Source organism: Nanorana parkeri, unplaced genomic scaffold, assembly GCF_000935625.1.
Source record: "Nanorana parkeri isolate BGI_ZX_2015 unplaced genomic scaffold, ASM93562v1 scaffold122, whole genome shotgun sequence".
Taxonomy (NCBI): domain Eukaryota; kingdom Metazoa; phylum Chordata; class Amphibia; order Anura; family Dicroglossidae; genus Nanorana; species Nanorana parkeri.
Window position 1 is genome coordinate 137,035 of NW_017306390.1, and position 20,202 is coordinate 157,236.

A 20,202-nucleotide genomic window follows, 5' to 3' on the forward strand; every position below is an offset into this window, starting at 1 on the left:
GGTATCACATAACTTAGAATAAATACAAAACAGTTACTGTTCTTCTAGAGCTACTCTGCCAACAACATGCAGGAAATGATGGAGCCATATCATGAAAAACATTATCCAACCAGGTATCTGTTTTTGCAGGGTTATCTTCAGAAAACATACTCACCTGCCTGGCAAATCCAGCGTTGTGCTGCTGTGATTTGCTGCCCCGCTGCCACAGCCCGAGTCCCGCGCTGCCATCTTCCTCTCTGACGTCATTGCAAACCAGCTGCCTCTTTCTGGCTCTTGCAGCTGCCCTTGATGACGCGCTACCAAGTCCACTCTCTGGTAGTTCTGTGTGGGATATCCCAAGGGCTGCTGGCGCAGCAAACATAATTTTTGCCTAGGCAAGAATGGTGGTGGGGGGCGGTCCAGAGTAATTAAAAAAGGAAGAAGGCTTGCAGGGAGGAAAAGACGGGTTCTCAGATTGAAGGTCAGCTTTATTTACTCAGTAGGCTACACTACTAAAGGAAATATTTTGACCAGGATGACATTACATTTATGCAAATTTACTGAAATAGTCAAACACTATAAAAAGTTTGTTTTCATACAAAAATGTTTAACTTTTGTAAGATTACATTTAGTCTCTTATGATACTATTTAAGATGCAGAGTGGTTTTCTTTACAGTAGACTTGTTTTGAAGTCCACAAATCTTATCTCTGTTGGTCATTAGAAACTAATTATAGCATCCAGAACAGCACTATTAGATTTCCAGTTTGCTAGCTTCTATTTCCTTTATATGACAGGGTTCTCGAGTCTGTCAGATGTTTAGGCCAGGGGTCAGTTCTCTAGAAGTTGTATTTGTAAGGTCCTGGGAAAATCCAGCTGGGTTCAGATGTAGCTCTAAACAACAGATACAAAAATGTAACACAACCACGGCAGTCCTAAAGCCTGTTTATCTTCTTTTAAAAACAGCTGTTAATTAGTTTGGCCAATCTCTTAAATAGTGTTTTATGTACAGAAATAGCTAAGCATTTTGCGCCAGATCTATTTTTGTGGCTACGTCTGACCGATAAATCAGGCTCTTTAATCTCCTCTTATAAAAGTGACCATGTAAAAATAGCATGCATCTGAGGAAGTGGCATGGAGCCACGGAGTGTGCTAGGAGCAGTTCACACAAATATGTTGGATGTTAGCTTTATCACTCCAATAGCATAAACTATTCTCTTGCACGCTTTCATCACATTCGAATGGAAAGAGTTTGTGGAAAAATGACACAAAAACTTCCCTTCTTAATAACATATCTTCTTGAGCTTATTTTGTACTTTGTAAGATTCCTATTAAGTAAACTCCCTATTATCCAGCATTCAAGCAACGGGCACTCTTGGGCAACCGGCACAAAAAATCGTGTTTGCTTGATGCTTGCTAAAAAATTGCTGGTTGCTTGGCGCACAATAAAAAATGTATTTAGTTGCTAACTAAATTCCTTGTTTACATCTTGCTGCCAGCGGTTAGATTCCGCAGTTGGCAGCAGAATGTAGACAATGGGGAGCAATAGCCAGCCTGGTATTGGCTATTTCAAATTGCAATAGCCAATAGCAGGCTGGCTATTGCACCTGCCAACTAAGTTACTATTTACTCTCAAGCAGCCAGAAACTACAGTTATCCGGTAACTACCAATCCCCATGCATGCCAGATACCTGGGAGTTTGCTGCAATAGAATAAAATGACCTGGCTGACTTATGCATAAAATGTAAAGGATCCAGTGAATGTCACAATCATTTTGTTAAACAGGACTTGTATTGTGGAAGTCACAGGCAGAGGACAAAGGACTAGTCATCAGTTTTGCCTATGGAATGCCTGTAGCTGAGCTTTTCCCCATTACTAACGTACCATGCCTTGTTCTGCAACGTGTCTCTGTGTGGAGGCGGCCATCATGGTAGAGGGAGGGCTTTGCATTCTCATGTCAGAGGTGTTCTCTAGTGACTGGTGGTCTGATGACTGGTGAGGAAATGATCAAAATGCAGCAGAAAACAGAGTTTCACATAGTGAATGAAGCAGAAGCTGGAAGAACCATGCACTGCAGCTCCTCATGTACAGTTTTCTCTCCAGTAAGCAGCGCAGTAGTGACATCACCAAAACTCACTCCAATTCTTGTGGGCCTAGCTGTCAGATGCAGCCATGCATTAGAAGATCTCACACTGCAGATATACAGCTATGAGGAACAAGGCACATGACTGTCTAGGCACTGCGAAATTCCAAGCACTCCTAATTTTAAGGTAGAATTTGAGGCAAAATGTAAAATATTCAGGCTTTTAGAGAACATCTAGAAATGTAAGGTGCTCTTAATGTTTCTAGATGTTCTCTAAAAGGATAGCAGCTGGTCACGTTATGAGTTTGTTTCCACTTTGAAGCTGAACTCCAGGCAAACATCTAAATACACATATGAAAACTGTCTTACCTGTGAAAGAACTTGTAATTCTGTTCAGCCACTCTTGTAATTCCTACACCTCTGTCAGACAGCACAGCCAGGAGAGTGACACCACTTTCTCTTTTAAGCTGGCCATACAACAGTAGACTCATTCGGAAAAATTAGTTTTCACAACGTTCCTTCGTTTCTCTGATAACTAATTGGGTCAAATCAGCGAATGATTTTGACTGTAGTGGCATGGATAATAGAAGGAGCAGAATTAAAAAAATGTCTCTTACAGTGAATGTAGCTTTTGTTAAGGAAACATTTATTTCAAACTTCTTTTCATTTAGAACAACATTATTCAAGTCTCTGATGGCATTATCAAATGTTCTGATGAGATTTTTCCTTATGTGAAAATCTACCAGTGTATTCCCAGCTTTAGAAATATGGTAGTGTCATCACTAGGGATGCACCGATATATCGGACGCCGAAACATATCGGACGAAAATTGCACTTTTGGCAAAATGCCAAAAAGTGATTTTTTTCTGCCCAAATAGCGATGCATCTCTGTTTTCTCTCCTCCCCGCTGGGCGCAGCTCTGTGTCCTAGCGGGGAGGAGAGAAACTGTCACAGGAGGCCAAGCGGTCCGGGAGGAGAGCCCTGTGAGGGGCCGTCGTCTCCCCTCCCCACACCGCTCAGCCTCCTGTCACAGATCAGGAGAGCGGCCATGTGGGCGGAGACTGCCAGTGCTGTCACAGTAGGCCGGCTGGTGGTGCGGGGAGGAGTCAGCTGTCAGATCGAGCTCGCTCAGGCTCCTGTGACAGCGTGTCAGGAAAGAGAGCGAGTACAAACACTCAGCGATCAGTGATCGTTGAGTGTTTGTAAATAATTGGGACATAGTATATTGACTATATCCTCAATTATGAATGAATGGGAAGAGATCTACATCTCTTCCTGTTCATTCATGATTGTGGTAATTGTAAACACAATATGTTCTCATGTTATGAATGAACAGGAACACTCAGTATAGAGGCTTCCTGTTCATTTATAACAGGGGCTGCAGAAAAAGAGATTGAGGGCTCTGTGCTCTCAATCTCTTTTTCTGTTTTAAAAGTGAAATATCAGGGGTCTGTTTAGACCCCTAATATTTCCACGAAGCCCCTTAAAGTAAAGTAAAACATGAAAATATTTAATAACATTAAATAAATAAAAATAAAATATTAAAAAAGCTTAAAAGTTCATACAAAATAAATAAAAATAAAATATTTTTTTAAATTTAAAAAATTAGAAAAAAAAACATTTTCGGTTTCAGCCCGACATTTTGTTTAATTTTGGTTGTGAAATTTTCATTTTGGTGCACCTCTAGTCATCACCCCTACATAGTCTGCTGGCACATGTGCATGTAGAAGAGCCTAATAATAAAAGTAGAAGTGCCAAATAATTGTCTCTTGAAATGATCCAATCAATGATCAATCATTTATTTCTCATTATTCGTATAGCTGTTTAATACATGTTTCTAACTAGACTGTACTTTCTATTCTTTCCAGAATAACGAAGCCTTTAACTTTTGCTGACTGTGTTGGGAATGAACTACCTTTAGGATGGGAAATTGTGTATGATACCCAAATAGGCGTATACTATATGGACCATATTAACCGTAAGTGTTTACAGCACTTCTTATACTTTTACTGTGTTTTATTGAGTCTTAAGATGAAGAAGGTTAAGAAAAACAGTTCTGTAATACTGCAATAGTTGTGTTTAATTAGAAACCAACTTCACTTATGTAGTTAATGTACCTTTAGGTACTTTGAACTGTAACATCAGCTTGGGTGGCCTGACCCTTGAAGGAATGGATTATTAAAGTCTAAACCCACGTTTAGAGCTTCTAGCGTGTCCTATTTGATCCATCAGTCTTGCACAAGACTGGACAATGGAAATTGTTTCATTATTAGCTACAATTATTAAAAACATTTACATAAGGAAGGAATGAGGAAAGCCAATCTGAGGCGTTTGTGCATTGGATAGGGCTTATTACATGAGATAAAAAATGATCAGGCCTGATTACAGGATTATACCATTATGACCCATTTATATTGTGCTTTTGAACAATGCACATGTTTTGCATCTGGTTTACATACTCTACCATTTAAAACAATGATACAGAATTGTCATTGCTTTGTCTGCACTGTTTAGTTTTTATTTCAATATTACATAGTTAGTCAGGTTGAAAAACACAAGTCCATCGAGTCCAACCCTTAGAGATATGGGAGTCCAACCCTTAGAGATATGGAAAAAAAGAAAAGCCTAAATAGAACACTTTGCCCACAATTACCCACTGTTGATCCAGAGGGAGTAAAAAAAACCCTATAAAGCATGGTTCAATTTGCTACAACAGGAAACAGGAAAAAATTCCTTCATGATCCCATAAGGCAATCGGATATTCCCTGGATCAACATTTTCTGGTGATTAATATACCTATAAGAACTCAATATCCAGTAATATTCATTTAGAAATACATCCAGATTTTTTTTAAACAGTTAACTGAGCTAGCTAGAACTAGTTCCTGGGGGAGTCTATTCCACATTTTCACAACTGTGAAGAATCCTTTCTGTATGCAAAGGTTAAACCTCTTTTCTTCCAGACGCCAAGAGTGCTCCCTTGTCCTTTGCAGTGACCTTAACGTGAATCATTTGTCACCAAGCTCACTATATGGACCATTTATGTATTTATACATGGTGATCATGTCCCCCCTTAATCGCCTCTTCTCCAGAGAGAATACATTTAGGTCAGTTAATCTTTCCTCATAGCTGAGCTCCTCCATGCCTCTTATGAGTTTAGCTGCCCTTCTCTGCACTGTCCAGTTCCACAACATCCTTTTTGTGAAGAGGGGCCCAAAACTGAACTGCATATTCCAGATGAGGTCTTACTAATGCTTTGTACAGGGGCAGGTTTATGTCTTGATCTCTGGAGTCTATACCCCTTTTAATACAAGAAAGTATTTTGCTTGCTTTAGAAACTGTGGCTTAACATTTCATGCTGGTAGTCCATGATCTACCAGAACACCCAGATCTTTCTCCATAATTTTGTATCCATCATATTGTAGATACATTTAGATAAATTATATAAGTAAGCCCTAAATAAAACTTGCTTCATGAAGAACTAGAAGAAGCAGTGTTTTTATCTAAACTGCCCTCTGACAAACTTTTAAGGCTCCCCATTATTCTAACAGTCACTCAGATACAAAATAATTAAAAAATAATTCCCACATGGCTGCCACTCTTTCTGTTCTCATTGCTAGCAGGTTGCAATAGTACAAGAATATACTAAAACTGTCTTCCCCTGCATTCCTGCATACATGTTGTCACTTAGTAGTGCTTTGCAAAAATAGAAGATATTTTTTTTTCAATTGAGATGGTGGTAGGGATGAAGAAAATTATACAACTCCATGTCTTCCCCTCCCCATTAAAGACTGGACAATGGAAATTGTTTCATTATTAGCTACAATTATTAAAAACATTTACATAAGGAAGGAATGAGGAAAGCCAATCTGAGGCGTTTGTGCATTGGATAGGGCTTATTACATGAGATAAAAAATGATCAGGCCTGATTACAGGATTATACCATTATGACCCATTTATATTGTGCTTTTGAACAATGCACATGTTTTGCATCTGGTTTACATACTCTACCATTTAAAACAATGATACAGAATTGTCATTGCTTTGTCTGCACTGTTTAGTTTTTATTTCAATATTACATAGTTAGTCAGGTTGAAAAACACAAGTCCATCGAGTCCAACCCTTAGAGATATGGGAGTCCAACCCTTAGAGATATGGAAAAAAAGAAAAGCCTAAATAGAACACTTTGCCCACAATTACCCACTGTTGATCCAGAGGGAGTAAAAAAAACCCTATAAAGCATGGTTCAATTTGCTACAACAGGAAACAGGAAAAAATTCCTTCATGATCCCATAAGGCAATCGGATATTCCCTGGATCAACATTTTCTGGTGATTAATATACCTATAAGAACTCAATATCCAGTAATATTCATTTAGAAATACATCCAGATTTTTTTTAAACAGTTAACTGAGCTAGCTAGAACTAGTTCCTGGGGGAGTCTATTCCACATTTTCACAACTGTGAAGAATCCTTTCTGTATGCAAAGGTTAAACCTCTTTTCTTCCAGACGCCAAGAGTGCTCCCTTGTCCTTTGCAGTGACCTTAACGTGAATCATTTGTCACCAAGCTCACTATATGGACCATTTATGTATTTATACATGGTGATCATGTCCCCCCTTAATCGCCTCTTCTCCAGAGAGAATACATTTAGGTCAGTTAATCTTTCCTCATAGCTGAGCTCCTCCATGCCTCTTATGAGTTTAGCTGCCCTTCTCTGCACTGTCCAGTTCCACAACATCCTTTTTGTGAACAGGGGCCCAAAACTGAACTGCATATTCCAGATGAGGTCTTACTAATGCTTTGTACAGGGGCAGGTTTATGTCTTGATCTCTGGAGTCTATACCCCTTTTAATACAAGAAAGTATTTTGCTTGCTTTAGAAACTGTGGCTTAACATTTCATGCTGGTAGTCCATGATCTACCAGAACACCCAGATCTTTCTCCATAATTTTGTATCCATCATATTGTAGATACATTTAGATAAATTATATAAGTAAGCCCTAAATAAAACTTGCTTCATGAAGAACTAGAAGAAGCAGTGTTTTTATCTAAACTGCCCTCTGACAAACTTTTAAGGCTCCCCATTATTCTAACAGTCACTCAGATACAAAATAATTAAAAAATAATTCCCACATGGCTGCCACTCTTTCTGTTCTCATTGCTAGCAGGTTGCAATAGTACAAGAATATACTAAAACTGTCTTCCCCTGCATTCCTGCATACATGTTGTCACTTAGTAGTGCTTTGCAAAAATAGAAGATATTTTTTTTTCAATTGAGATGGTGGTAGGGATGAAGAAAATTATACAACTCCATGTCTTCCCCTCCCCATTAATAAGTTGTCACAGTCAAATATTATTGTGGTTCTATTTGGAGAGCCCATTTGGGCACATCACAGAAGGTAAAATAAATGTTTTACTGTAGTCTATTTGTATATATTTATGGCACCATATTTCTGAATGTATGCCATGTTTGGCTAAATTCATGCACTATTAAATATATCCATATAATGGTACTGGCATGCTACACATGCCCAAAGAAGCTAGTTTAATTGGCAGTCTTAAGAACGTGGTAAAATTACAGCTTTTTTGTTTGTGCACACGCAGGTGCCATTGACATAATCAGCCAACAGCAAGCAGTTTTGTTCGGATAGTCAATTAAAACATTCCTGTTTAATCGTTGTTGGTTGACAATCATGATTTACAAAATTGTTTAGCATTTTGGTTTATTAAACATTCCTAGAAATAAAATTGACTAATACTGCTTGATTCCTTTTTTCTGAAGAAATCACACAAATTGAGGACCCTCGGGAGCAGTGGAGACGAGAACAGGAGCGGATGCTGAAAGAATATTTAGTTGTAGCTCAGGAGGCCCTTAATGCTAAAAAAGAAATTTATCAAATCAAGCAACAGCGTTTTGAGTTGGCAGAAAAGGAATACCAGCAGCTACATGAACTCTGTGATGAAGACAACCGTTCTCATGCCAGCTGTAAGTAAATATTGCATTTGGAGTCCTCTTTTATTATATATCCAGCCGTATTATTTTATTTAGGATGAATTTACAGCATGGAATTAGTTTTTCTTTTTTACTGAGTAAGGAAAAAATTATGTCTTCAGCAAATATATCCAACTTAACTGCTACAGTAATCCTTGTGACAAGGTATTTTCAATAATTTTCTGTATGTACGTATTTTATTAGGAGCCATGTAACATCAATATAGATGGATATAATAGGGTCAGCTAGGCAAAGTCAAAATGATTGTGTTTTGTTTGTGAGGAAACTATAGTACATGGCAGGAATGATCAAGAATGCCTGAGGGTTCCAGTATGACAGTCTTAACACTGCACAAGCCTCAAAAGTCGTCCTTTATGTCCCTTACTTTGAAATCCTCCTTCATTTGCAGAGGCAGTTTTGTAAAGCTAGAGAAAGCAGTGGGCAAGACTACGTGTGATCAGGTGCTGAGTGGAAACATACCTGCAGTACTGTAATGCATGGTAGGTGTGTTGTGCGGTACTGTGCGTTAGTCACATGGAACCACGTGGCATAGGTGTGAATGGGCCCTCACACCTACGATGTATACTGGTTTGGCCCTTCACAACAGTCCCTGTTTCTCATGTGGCATCTTGAGAAAATGAATTGCCCACCCCTGGTGTAGGGAATAGGTGAGCCCATCATGGAAATATCACTAACTTTCAAACAATCATTCGACTGTTCCCCTGCATTAACTGTGTGCATCAGACCCCAAAAAATATTTGGAAATTTTCCAATACTCAGGCAGAAGGTGCCATATGAAAATTGGAGCTAGAAATGCTTAGCATGGTTTTACAATCTGCTTGAAGAGTCTATATAATTTTTTCTCCCTCAAATTGACTGAATAAAGTTTTCATACCAAGAAAAAGAAAATACGGCTCTTGCATGGTTGGCCTCGTTCAGAAAATTCTAGTTGCTTGGCTATCGTTCTGATCCAGTGGCATTGATCTCTGACAAGTATGCAGACCAGGAAAAGTCCGAGTGAGGTCAGAGCTCCTAGTCTACATACCAGACTATGAGTATTTTCGTAAAGGGAGGTCAGCAATGACAGCCTTCATACTTACTCAGCTTTCCTTTTAAGATAGTTTTCCATTTTTCCAAATTTGGAGTAATTTGTTGTTGTAGAAATGCGTTTTAGTTGTTAACTACTTTTCAGTTTGCAGATAAGAATGTCATCTGGCACTGGCCAATGTGTGTAGGCCAAACACAAGACAAAGCCATTCTTTCTATAAACTACTGCAACCCACATGTTTGGCCTCACAGCTCAGCGTGAGCTGGTGATGGCGCATACATAACTAAAAAGGTTAATACGTTTTTGTTTTCAAACAAATAAATCACATAACATATCTCCTTTACTGGTAGTCATTTGCGCACAAGGCTACAGTCGTCATTTAATAAATAACAGAAATGTTTTTAACAGCAAATTGTTGTGGATTTTCCCCTTACTGAATCATAGCCACCCACATGTTTTTTTTTTTGTATGAATGGAGATGAAACTACCATTGACCGCTATGGCAGCATTTTTAAGTATCTGCAGGACATATGAATTGTCATCACAATTAATGAAAAGAAACAATTGACAGCTGTAGTAGTGAAGAAAAGAGCAATAGGAAACTTTTTTTTTGTTTGATATTAACTTCTGAAAGTAGCTGTAATCATGGTTCTTGTCTGTATTACACTGTTATCCTGTGCAGGTATATTCTTATTATGAGTCAAGATGGAGGGCATGTCAATGGCCTTCTCTAGTTGACGCATAAAATACGTTTTTGTTTTTTTTTAGCGGACCTCTTGGTTCTTTGGATGTTTCCGTTCAGTATGTGGTTGTGAAGCAGTATGTTATTGGCTTGTGGTGGTTTTTTAGAGTCAAAAGACTTAGAGTAGGAGATGGGGTATATTACAAGTTCCTTATCTCAAGCAGTCTTGGACTTGTGCTCTTTGATAATGTAATAGCTTAATTTTAGGGTGATCATGGCATCTGATGGTAAGGATAAGAAGTCCTTACATACTTTATTGGCAAATAAAAAGTTTCTACATAATGTTGTGTGGTTTGGCATGTATATAGGCCTCCCTATACTTTCCTACCCAACTGTTATCCAGTTAATTATCGATAGTGTTAAATAAAATCTGTTCACACCATAACTGCATTCGTACATGATATATTGTTTCCTCAGTCAGTCCAGAAGTATGGCAGGGGTGTTGAACTACTGATTCGCATAGTTTCAGCCATTTGCATGTATAGCCACAACCATTACACAATGGGCTGCCTGGGATTAACCTGAAGGTACGTTGGGTTGTTTGAGCTTTGCCGGCATGTCAAGTATTATTTTTGAATCTTCAGCTCAACTTGTGAGATCTGACTTTGTAGGCTCTATATGTTGGCTGCTTTGCTGCTCATAATGATTCCATGTTTCAATTCCATGTTTCAATCCATGTTAGCCCAATATATGGGAAGATGGATTATGAAGTGAGTGGAAATCAATTTTGTTTTTACAAAACAAAAATTTGACATCAGAACAAAAGGATAAATGTTCCAATGGGGACGCCCAAGAGGGGAATTCCTGCCACTTTGTAGAGTTTTCCTCGTACTTGCTGTTGGGTCTCCGGGACAGGAAGTGAAAGGAATCTCTGTGACGGGACAATATTAGAAATCTGCAGTTGTACAAGGTGTGCAGAGCTCTCTTTTCAGCTAATTGTTCATGTAGATTGATAGTAACATCTCAAATCAGATTTTTAGTTGGTAGGTGATCCTATACCGTGTAATACATAAAAGAAACCTGTAAAATAAAGACTAGCTATTTGTGACAAAAACCTACGAGGTTTATCTGTAAGCAATGACGCCTGTCATGCTGGCATTATCTTCATAGTAATTCACAGCAGAGTGTCCAGATGTGAAATTCTATTACAGAAATAATTTGTGCCATGTGTTACTGATGTGAAATTTTTTTGTGGTTAAAATAACGTTAACATCTGTTTCATACACTGAATCACAATGTCTTGCTGTCATCCTAACCATGCAGACTGCATACTATCATGTCAGTGCTGGTTCATATTCTGTAGTGATTCTTTAAAATGGCAGAGCATTATTTATGTCTGCCCAGTGCTGTGGTGTCCTTTGAAATGGTCATAGAAAATAATAGTTTTCTCAAGCACAGGCAGGAGATTGTGTCTGTGGTTGTATGTGTATCTCAGTGTTTTTGAGGGCCCATTCACACAAGTACAGAGCGTTAATCGCACAGTCCCGTGCGATTAATGCACTGTAATACGCATTTGCACGTACCGCGCAATCTGATGCGAGAGTTGCATTGCGTTGCCATTCATTTGAATGGCACCCCAAACGTACTTCCCGCCCACAAATCGATCACCTGCACTGGAACACGCGGTCCCGCAATGCTGTACGTTTTCGTGTGGTGTGACTTGGGTTGCAACTTAATGACCAAGAGCAAATATGGGTCCTGAGATTACACAGGTTGAGATTCATTTGAATGGCACTCCAAATGTACCTCCCGTCTGTAGTGCGATCAGCCGCGCCGCAACACACAGCACCGCAAACACCGTGCGTTGTGTTGTGGTGCAGTGCAATTTAAAAAATAGTGTGTGAAGTCTGAGATCAAAGTCACAGTCAAGGACATGCCACTGAGGTTTCATACTTGCCCACTGCCCGAGCTGGGCACAAGACTGAAAAGCCAGCATTGGTCTTCTGAATAAAGCTTAAAGGGGTTCTAAACCCTCTGGGTTTTTTTTGCCTATATCTACTGCTAGCATGCGGTAGATATAGGCAAGAAGTGTAAAAAAAACAAAAACGCTTAAAATCATTTTAAACTTACCTCGTTATCGCTGCTCGCTCCCGCGCTGAGAATCAGGAACTGCTCGTACGGCCGCAAAGGATCTTGGGGCGGGCGCATGCGCAGTTCCGATTCTCGGCCGGGAGACGAGCAGAGACGCAAGGTAAGTCTATAGACGCGTGCACCTGCCTGCAGACACCGTTGGATCGGAGAGACAGAGCAGTCAGCGCTGGATCGGAGTGACGTCACACCGCTGGAGGGACACATGAAAACATGGGGAAAGAAGAGGAAGATCGGAAAAAGAGACATCATTTAAGGTAAGTGCTAACATTTACATGGGGGGGAGGGAAAACATTTTTTGCCTTTAATATCACTTTAAAGAAAGTACTTAGAGGATGATTTGTGAGACAAAGAATACCTGCTATGATGTTTCAGGAACTGATGCTTTACTTCTATTTGAATTAAAGTACCGTAGATGTTTCCTTACATGCTAATTCCTAGTTTGTATTGCCTGGCTACTGAATCTTGCATGAACTTGGCTGCCTTCATTTAAAAGTGTAATGTTTTGTAATATTCTGTGTTCATATTGTGCTCATAATTTTCCTTTAGCTTTTTCGGGATTCTCCACAAACACGAAATATGATCCCTATCAAATTAAGGCTGAAATAGCAAGTCGTCGAGACCGGGTAAGAATTCCACTGGTGATGATTCAGACCTTGTCATATAGGAGTCATTAAAATGTTCACTTGATGTTTGCTATTGTTGCAAGATATTAGCATTAAAGTGTATCACTAGGAAAAACTGTTTTATGTCTTTTGCAGTTTTCCGAAGAGTGGGGAAGAGTTAGGCTGGCCATACACAGTTATTTTTTTTTGTTCAACCTGTGGACCAAAAAAATATAACAGATTCCTCTATCAATGCTAAACAGCATGGATGGACGAACTTCTCGCTGGGCTGTTGTATTCTAAAAGAAGCTGGTGCTCTGCTATCAGAATACCCGAACAATGAGGGCAGCTCAAGATTAAGTAAATATGGTGGTTCTTCACAAAGCTGCCGTAGGCTATATGCTATACATGCTATAGTGAATAGCCCGTACAGCAGCCCTTCCGTTCTACTGAACCGATGGGGTCCTGGGGCCGAAGCTAGCCAAAGGATCAGCCAAAGCTACGGCTAGATCCTTCGGCAGCTTTGTGAATAGACCCCTATATTTTTTTTATTTGCGCCCCTAGACCAAAACTTGCAGTTAACCCTTGCAGTGCAGGAGTAGCCCCACTGGAAGAGTTATCTTTTGAAAATCCTGGGGTTCCTCTTTTGAAATAGACAGTGCTGTACCTGTATTTTTTTTGGAAGTTATATGGTTTCTTTAAATGGTGTAGAAATCTTGCAAAGGCTAACAACCTTGTAAAGTACATTTACATGGTTCTGCTGTGTATTTAAGCCTGTAACTGTGCTATAAACCAGGAGCTCTGGATGGACAGTTGGCCATAGCATCATAAAGAAATTATTTGTATGTCTCTGCCACCTGTCCTTAAAGTGACACTAAACTGAGGAGTTAAATCTTAAAGGATAAGTTCTCCTTTTGCAAAAATGTAAGAAATGCATAATTAATAATATATTAAAAAAATAGGCATTTCTTTCAAATTTGCATTCAAGCCTGGAAAGCATTGCGACGGTGATCACTCGTTCACAGCTGCAAAACTCAGGCTTCTTCACATTCCCTCCCAGGCAGGGCTCTGTAGTGAGGTACAGAGTTTTAGTTTGGAAAGATGGGGAAGGACGACTGGACTTCAAACTGCATTAAATCACTTCATACAGCGTCCAGCCATCCTTGCTCTAGGATGCCCATATTCCTTCATCTACCTAGAGGGAGGATGGCTGGACGCTGTATGAGGTGATTTAATGCAGTTTGAAGCTCAGCCGCCTTCCCCCCATCTCTCCTAACTGAAACTTCGTACCGCAGTACAAACTCTGCTTGGGAGAGAATGTGCTGAAGTCAGAGCTTTGCAGCTCTGATCGAGTGATCACCGCTGCAATGCTTTCCAGACTTGAATGCAAATATTAAAGAAATGCATATTTTTTTAATATTATTAAATATGCATTTCTTAAATTTTTGCAAAAGGTGAACTTAGCCTTTAAAATGCATTCGAGTACCTATACTATTTACAAAAATGTATCTTATTTGTGTATCACTCAGCTGTAGATGCTCAAATCATCTCTGAATTGGTGCTGACCCTGCCCTTCCTTCTAGAGAGTGGCTACTTTTGTTCCCCATGATCCCTGTGTGTGTTGTAAAGTAGTCACAGCACCAAGCTCGCTCCTGTGATTGACTACAATCTCAATACAAATTAGTAAATTAGAAACGAGATTGTAGTCCATCAAAAGAGCAAGCTTGGAGTGGTGGCTACTTTACAACACACACAGGGATCATGGGGAACAAAAGTAGCCACCCTCCAAAAGGAAGGACAGTGTCAGCATGAACTCAGAGATGATTTGAGGATCTACAACCAAGTGATATAGAAATAAGACACATTGACTCCTAAGTTTAATGTCACGTTAAATGTGGGTAAAAGCCCTTGGATTTATGATGAAAGGTGAAAGATGAAGATAACTTCTGCTTTATGAAGTCAGTAATTTAAATCAGATTCTAAATATTGCACATATGACCATCAAGCTTTTTTGCAGTTAACTTGTCTTTTTAATACTTCATTTAAATGGCGTTAATGTACATTAGTGTCTTATTTTCAGCTTTCTAGGTTAAAACGAGAGCTGACTCTGATGAAGCAAGAACTTCAGTTCAAAGAAAAGGGAGTGGAAACTCTACAAGAGTAAGCTGGCTGCGGATTTTTACTTTTTAATTAAATATCATGCCCTGTCCTTGAAATGACTTTCAGATTTGAAAAATAAAAAGGAATTCTCTCTTCCTCTGGAAATAGCAGCTAGTGTTTGTGTTCCATCCAAGCAATATATACAATGGGCTTGACCTGTTACTTATGAAGCAGCCTAGGCATTGGGGGTTAGGGCTAGATTAACCATTAAGCAAACAAAAAATCATGGGCTTAGGTCAGAGCTGGACAAATCCCATGAGCCAGGTAGCCAACATTCCTTAGTGTCAATGGCACTGGCTCCTAAAAAAAAAGTCTAGCGGGCCCCCCTGGATTGGACCATTTCACGTTCACATTAATTTGTCTACTTCTAACTTAGGCCACCAAGAGAAGAGGGCACCACATAGTTTTTCCACTAGCTATTATGCTCTTAAAGGAAGAGTGTACTTTAATACAAAGTGCACTTATCCCACCCTCCCCCTCCACAGATATATACTTACAGAGATCTTACTGCCCTTGCCCCTGTTGTTTATTTAAATCTGTTTTCTTCATTATCATTTATTAGAGAAGTGTTTTCTCTCATCATTTCTAAATAAAAGGCCTCAGTCAGTTATTGATTTTGAGCCTTGCCCAATCTGTTCAATAAATAAAATGTTTTTTTTCCTGATATTAAGTTAAGTTGTAAAGAACAAAATGCAAAAGCATTAGGATACAAAAGTACAAAAATTCAAAAGTACTAAACTTGGTGTGAAGTAAAACACACATTTCTAGTACATCAAGAAGACCATGAAAAGAAATGAATGACTTAGAAGGAGCATGCAAAGTATTGCATCAAGTTTGTCAGCGGTCAAAAAGTAACATAGTATGCATAGAAAGTATTTAAAAACTGCACAAATAGGCACGTCAAGCGGTGAACATCAAGTCAGGGGTACCTCAATCCGGATATGGGACAGAAAGATGAATAGAATCTAATGTCTTGTCCTGGGATAAGGTGATGAAACAAGCAGTGTGAAGTGTAGAAGGACAAAAGGGAAGAGAAGAAGAGAGAGATGAGCAGGGGGAAGACAAAAAAGGGTACAGAGAAGAAAAGAATCAAGGCTGTGACCAGAGGAGGAGGGGAGCCTGAGGACCTCATTAGATGGAGAAACATTTAAAAATGATTTACTTAATATAGCTGTGAGGTCTGGTCTTGAGCTGATCTTTAAGATAACTGAAGAAGGTTTATACATTTTCAAGCTTTTTTCACTTTCATCACTTTTTGAGTCTTAATGTCTTGCCAGATAAGTAATGGAGGGGTCAAAGGGGTGCACCATTGATGGGCTGTGCTTAGGGAATCAGTTGCCCTTAATCCGTATCTGTAACTGGCAGATTCCCCTAAACAAAAAGAAATATTTGCTCATTAGACATGTGCTTGTATTTGTCCATGTAATGTATTGTGGGTGGCTGTCTTAGTATGCTTATGTTAGTATGTAACCTGTTCCTTTGCAGCATATTAATTGCACTGCTGACTCAGAATTCCCTCTTCCTTGGACGAGCCCGCTTAGCCAGTATTCCACGAGGGCCTAAATATGCAATTCCTTCCTACTGAACACATTGCTGTAATAAGCTGCGGACATTACAGCTCTGGCCGTGCAGGGAATTTCCATCTGCGCTAATGTTTAGTTTAGAAAATCTTAGCATACTTTCAGAACAGGGTGGCATTGTTAACTCTCTAGCAGAGAAGCCATAGATTATATGTATGTAGCAAAAGACACAAGCCCACGAGAAAACACCAGATATGGCCAGTGCCCTGAGATAACAGTAAAACACACAGAAGCGGCTTAAAAAACAAAAAGCGCATTGTTGGTGGTAATGGGACAGGTCCTGTGTATAAAAAAAAATCCCTGGCCTCTCAACAGTACCTGCTGTTGATAGAAGGGTAGCAGGAAGCAAGCTGTGGTTAGCTTGAGGTCCGTTGCCAGGCCTGATGATGTAAAAGGCCAGGTTTACAACAAAACTTTCCATTCTTCAAGTAGGTAATCTATGGCTTTACATGGGAGGTGTCTAATGTGGTTGGCAGTTATTTCTTCAAGATGTGATTTTAAAAATAGTACTCCAAGGATTAAATCATTCCAAGGGCAGCTTGCTCAGATGATTAGTTTATTCACTGTATCCCCAATTTTTGACATTAATTAATGAGTCAGTTGAAAGAAGTGCTAGATTTTGCTCTTACAATATATGTAAACCCAAGCACTAACATTTCAAGAAGCAATTTTAATTATTTTTTTTAATTTGTGCCTTTCATTTAAATAATACCTGGTGATCCAGCCATGAAGAGCCTTGTCCCGGCATTGACTGTTAGGGGGTGATAACGCTCTGTCTCTGAGCTGCTCTCTTCCCTTGTGACCCTGTCACAATATGTTCAGTAGATACTACAAAGTGCTGTGCCATGATCTACTGCTGTTGTCAACATTAGGAAGCCCACCCTGAACAATGGCATTCAGCTGCCACTGTAGTCCACTGGATCCATGCAGACATGAAGTGGAAAGTGGAAATTGGCCAGAGTAAAATGCAAAAAAAAGCATTTTTTATGTTTATTTCTAAGAGTTAGTTCACACCAGCCCCAGTGCGGTCCGGCCCGATGGCTATGTTCCTTTCTTTAAACACATCTACACCCCAAAACAAAAATATAACTAGTTCTTATTTCAGGTGTGCATATGTTGCACATTTCACAATTTTATAAACGCATCCCAATGTAAAGTAAGCTTGCCACCGACCTGGACAATTTTAACACAGCACATGCTCAGAAAATGCATAAGCAGAGGAGGTTGTCTACAGTGAAAACTGTATGTCAAGCAAAGCGGTACTTACAGAGTTGTATGCGATTTAGTGTGTATGGAGGCTGTCATTCCTAACCTCCCCATCCTAAAGTGACACTAAACTCAGGAGTTAAATCTTAAAAATGCATTCAAGTACCTTAACCATTAACAAAAATGTTTCTTATTTGTGTATCACTTAGCTGTAGATCTTTAAATCATCTGAATTCGTGCTGACACTGTCCTTCCTTCTGAAGGGTGGCTACTTTTGTTCCCCATGGTACCTGTACGTGTTGTAAAGTAGTCACCACTTCAAGCTCAATAGATATACTATAACTTCAATACAAATTAGTAAACTAAACGTGAGATTGTAGTTCTTCACTGGAGCGAGCTTTGAGTGGTGACTACTTTACAACACATGGGGACCTTCGGGAACAAAAGTAGCCACCTGTCACAATCTGGGATCAGGCTCAGAGTCCAGTAACTGTAGCAGCAGGCAATTCGTAGTTCAACAGGCCGGGTTTGGCACACAAGCAGCGGGTAGTAGTGGAGGAGCAGGCAGAAGCATAGTCAACAAACAAGCTGAGGTCAGGAGCCAAAGGTATCCGGTATGTAGGAGGAGACAGTGAGGGTAGTCGGTGAATCAGCAGCCAAAGGTCGGTACACGGGAAGGGGAATAAGTAGATTGTAGCACCCTCTGTAATTATTGTGCTCCTGCCAGTATCTTGCTTCTTGCTCCCTCTGAGCAAGAAGCAAGATACTGGCAGGAGCACAATAATCTGACAAAGAGGAAGTGCAGAGGCATCGCTTAAATAGGAAGTTCAAGGGAGGAGCAAGGAGTTCAGAGTTCAGCAGCTGATTGGGTAAAACTGAGGATACACAGGCGATCAGGCAAGGAGCTCTCCAAGGTTCTAAGGTGGCTCAGCAGGTAGAACCACCGCCAGCTACAGCAGAGGCCCTGGGTTCAGATCCGGTTCCTGACACCACCCTCCAGAAGGAAGGACAGTGTCAGCATAAATCAGAGATGATTTGAGGAACTACAGCTGAGTGATACACAAATAAGCCACAGTTCACGAATAAAATGAGCAGGGGTGGCTCCCATATGTTTATCTTTGCATGTTCCCTTTAGGAGTTTGTCACTGTCATATCCATTTATGACACATTTTGCACAAGAAAGGCCAGTATATTGTTTTTTTCCCTTTTTTTTTTGAGTTCCTACTCTTTATCATTAAACCTTTTTTGTAGTATTTATGATTTTCTTTTTACTACTACAGAATTGATCGCAAAATGTCAAGCACTCACACCAACTATAAGCTAGATGAAGCCCAAGCAATAATGAGTGAACTGCGAACAATAAGGCAAGCTATTTGTATGGGAGAAAAGGAGAGGCGTGATCTCATGCAGGTAGGTAATTGGTTGCTAATGCTTGATACTGATGTGTTGAAACGTCTGAACTGTGAGGGTCTTCATCAAAAGCCACCTATATTTGCTAATAATAGCTCTTTAAACATTGAAAATAAACAGCAACACTGATTTTGGAATTGACGAGTAATGCAGAAGTGATTTATTAAGGACATTTGTCTAAAACATGTAAGTGTTTTTAAATGCATATTTAATAAAGCCGGATCTTTTTTGAGCGGACTGCCTTGGAAGTTCTGACACTCCTTTTTTGCTTTTCTAGTAATCTAGGGGCTCTACCCATTGTATACCTATAGATATCAAGTCCTGTCATTTTTGATATGTGCATTAACTCCACAGTGTATTCAATATGAATATTTGAAATATAAGTTTGTACTGGACCATCTTTTTTTGGAGGCAAAGTGAGAATTTGATCTCTGTAGGAGGCACATTAGATGCTTGCCAGGTAGAATTTTTAAAATCATTTTACATTTTACTTTTAGTTAGGCCTCATTCACACGGGGCTAACTCAGGGCGTACACATCCGTGCGGCGTGCATGCCAGTATCGGGCCCTTCCCGGGAGGGACAGGTGCTGCGTGTAGCAGCCTGTTTTTGTCTATGGGAGCATGCGGCCCTATACTGTCATACGCACACTCGAACTGCATATCCGTGCGGGTCCAGATGTCGGTACTCAGAAGCAGAGAGGATGGATCCTGTCTGCGTCCAAGCAATGTGCAGTTCAGGTGTGCGTATGACAGCATATGGCCGCGTCCTCTTATAGGGAAATGTCACCAGCACATCAATCCTTTTAAGATAGCAAAAGCTTCATTTATTGAAGTTTTTTGTCATATGACCAAACAGTCCTATAGGGAAGAACAGGCTGCTGCACACAATCACACACAGCACCCGTCCCTCGCAGGAATGACCCGATATGGGCGTGCATGCCACACGGACGTGTACTCCCTGAGTTAGCCCCGTGTGAATGAGGCATAACTAACAGTAAAATGTAAAACGATTAAAAAAATTCTACCTGTATATGTTTGTTGTCTATTATCTAAGGGGATAGAAAAAAGCTAAAATACGTATCTTATTCCTCACTTCCATTTATATGTTAAACATTTTCAATTAACAAAGCTTTCCATTTTCTCTTATGTAATCTTGTTTCAGTATATATTTATTATTTTCAACATAGACCACAAACGAGAAAAAAATAAATACATTAAATAATAAATAAATTATGTAATCTTGACCGCCTATTTTTAATTCATATTATTATGAGTGTCTGTTATCAACACTAAGCTGTGACAGGAGATAAG

At 39.7% G+C, this 20,202-nt stretch overlaps 1 protein-coding gene across 1 annotated transcript in view; it reads left to right on the plus strand.

The window, feature by feature from the left end:
- Nucleotides 1-20,202, plus strand: part of WWC3 (WWC family member 3) — a 120,573-nt gene that overhangs the window by 48,273 nt on the left and 52,098 nt on the right. Inside the window, exons 2-6 of the mRNA XM_018553504.1 lie at nucleotides 3,929-4,038; nucleotides 7,843-8,046; nucleotides 12,480-12,556; nucleotides 14,616-14,695; nucleotides 18,762-18,891. Coding sequence (XP_018409006.1) covers nucleotides 3,929-4,038; nucleotides 7,843-8,046; nucleotides 12,480-12,556; nucleotides 14,616-14,695; nucleotides 18,762-18,891 — 601 coding nt within the window. The remainder of the gene's footprint in view (nucleotides 1-3,928; nucleotides 4,039-7,842; nucleotides 8,047-12,479; nucleotides 12,557-14,615; nucleotides 14,696-18,761; nucleotides 18,892-20,202) is intronic.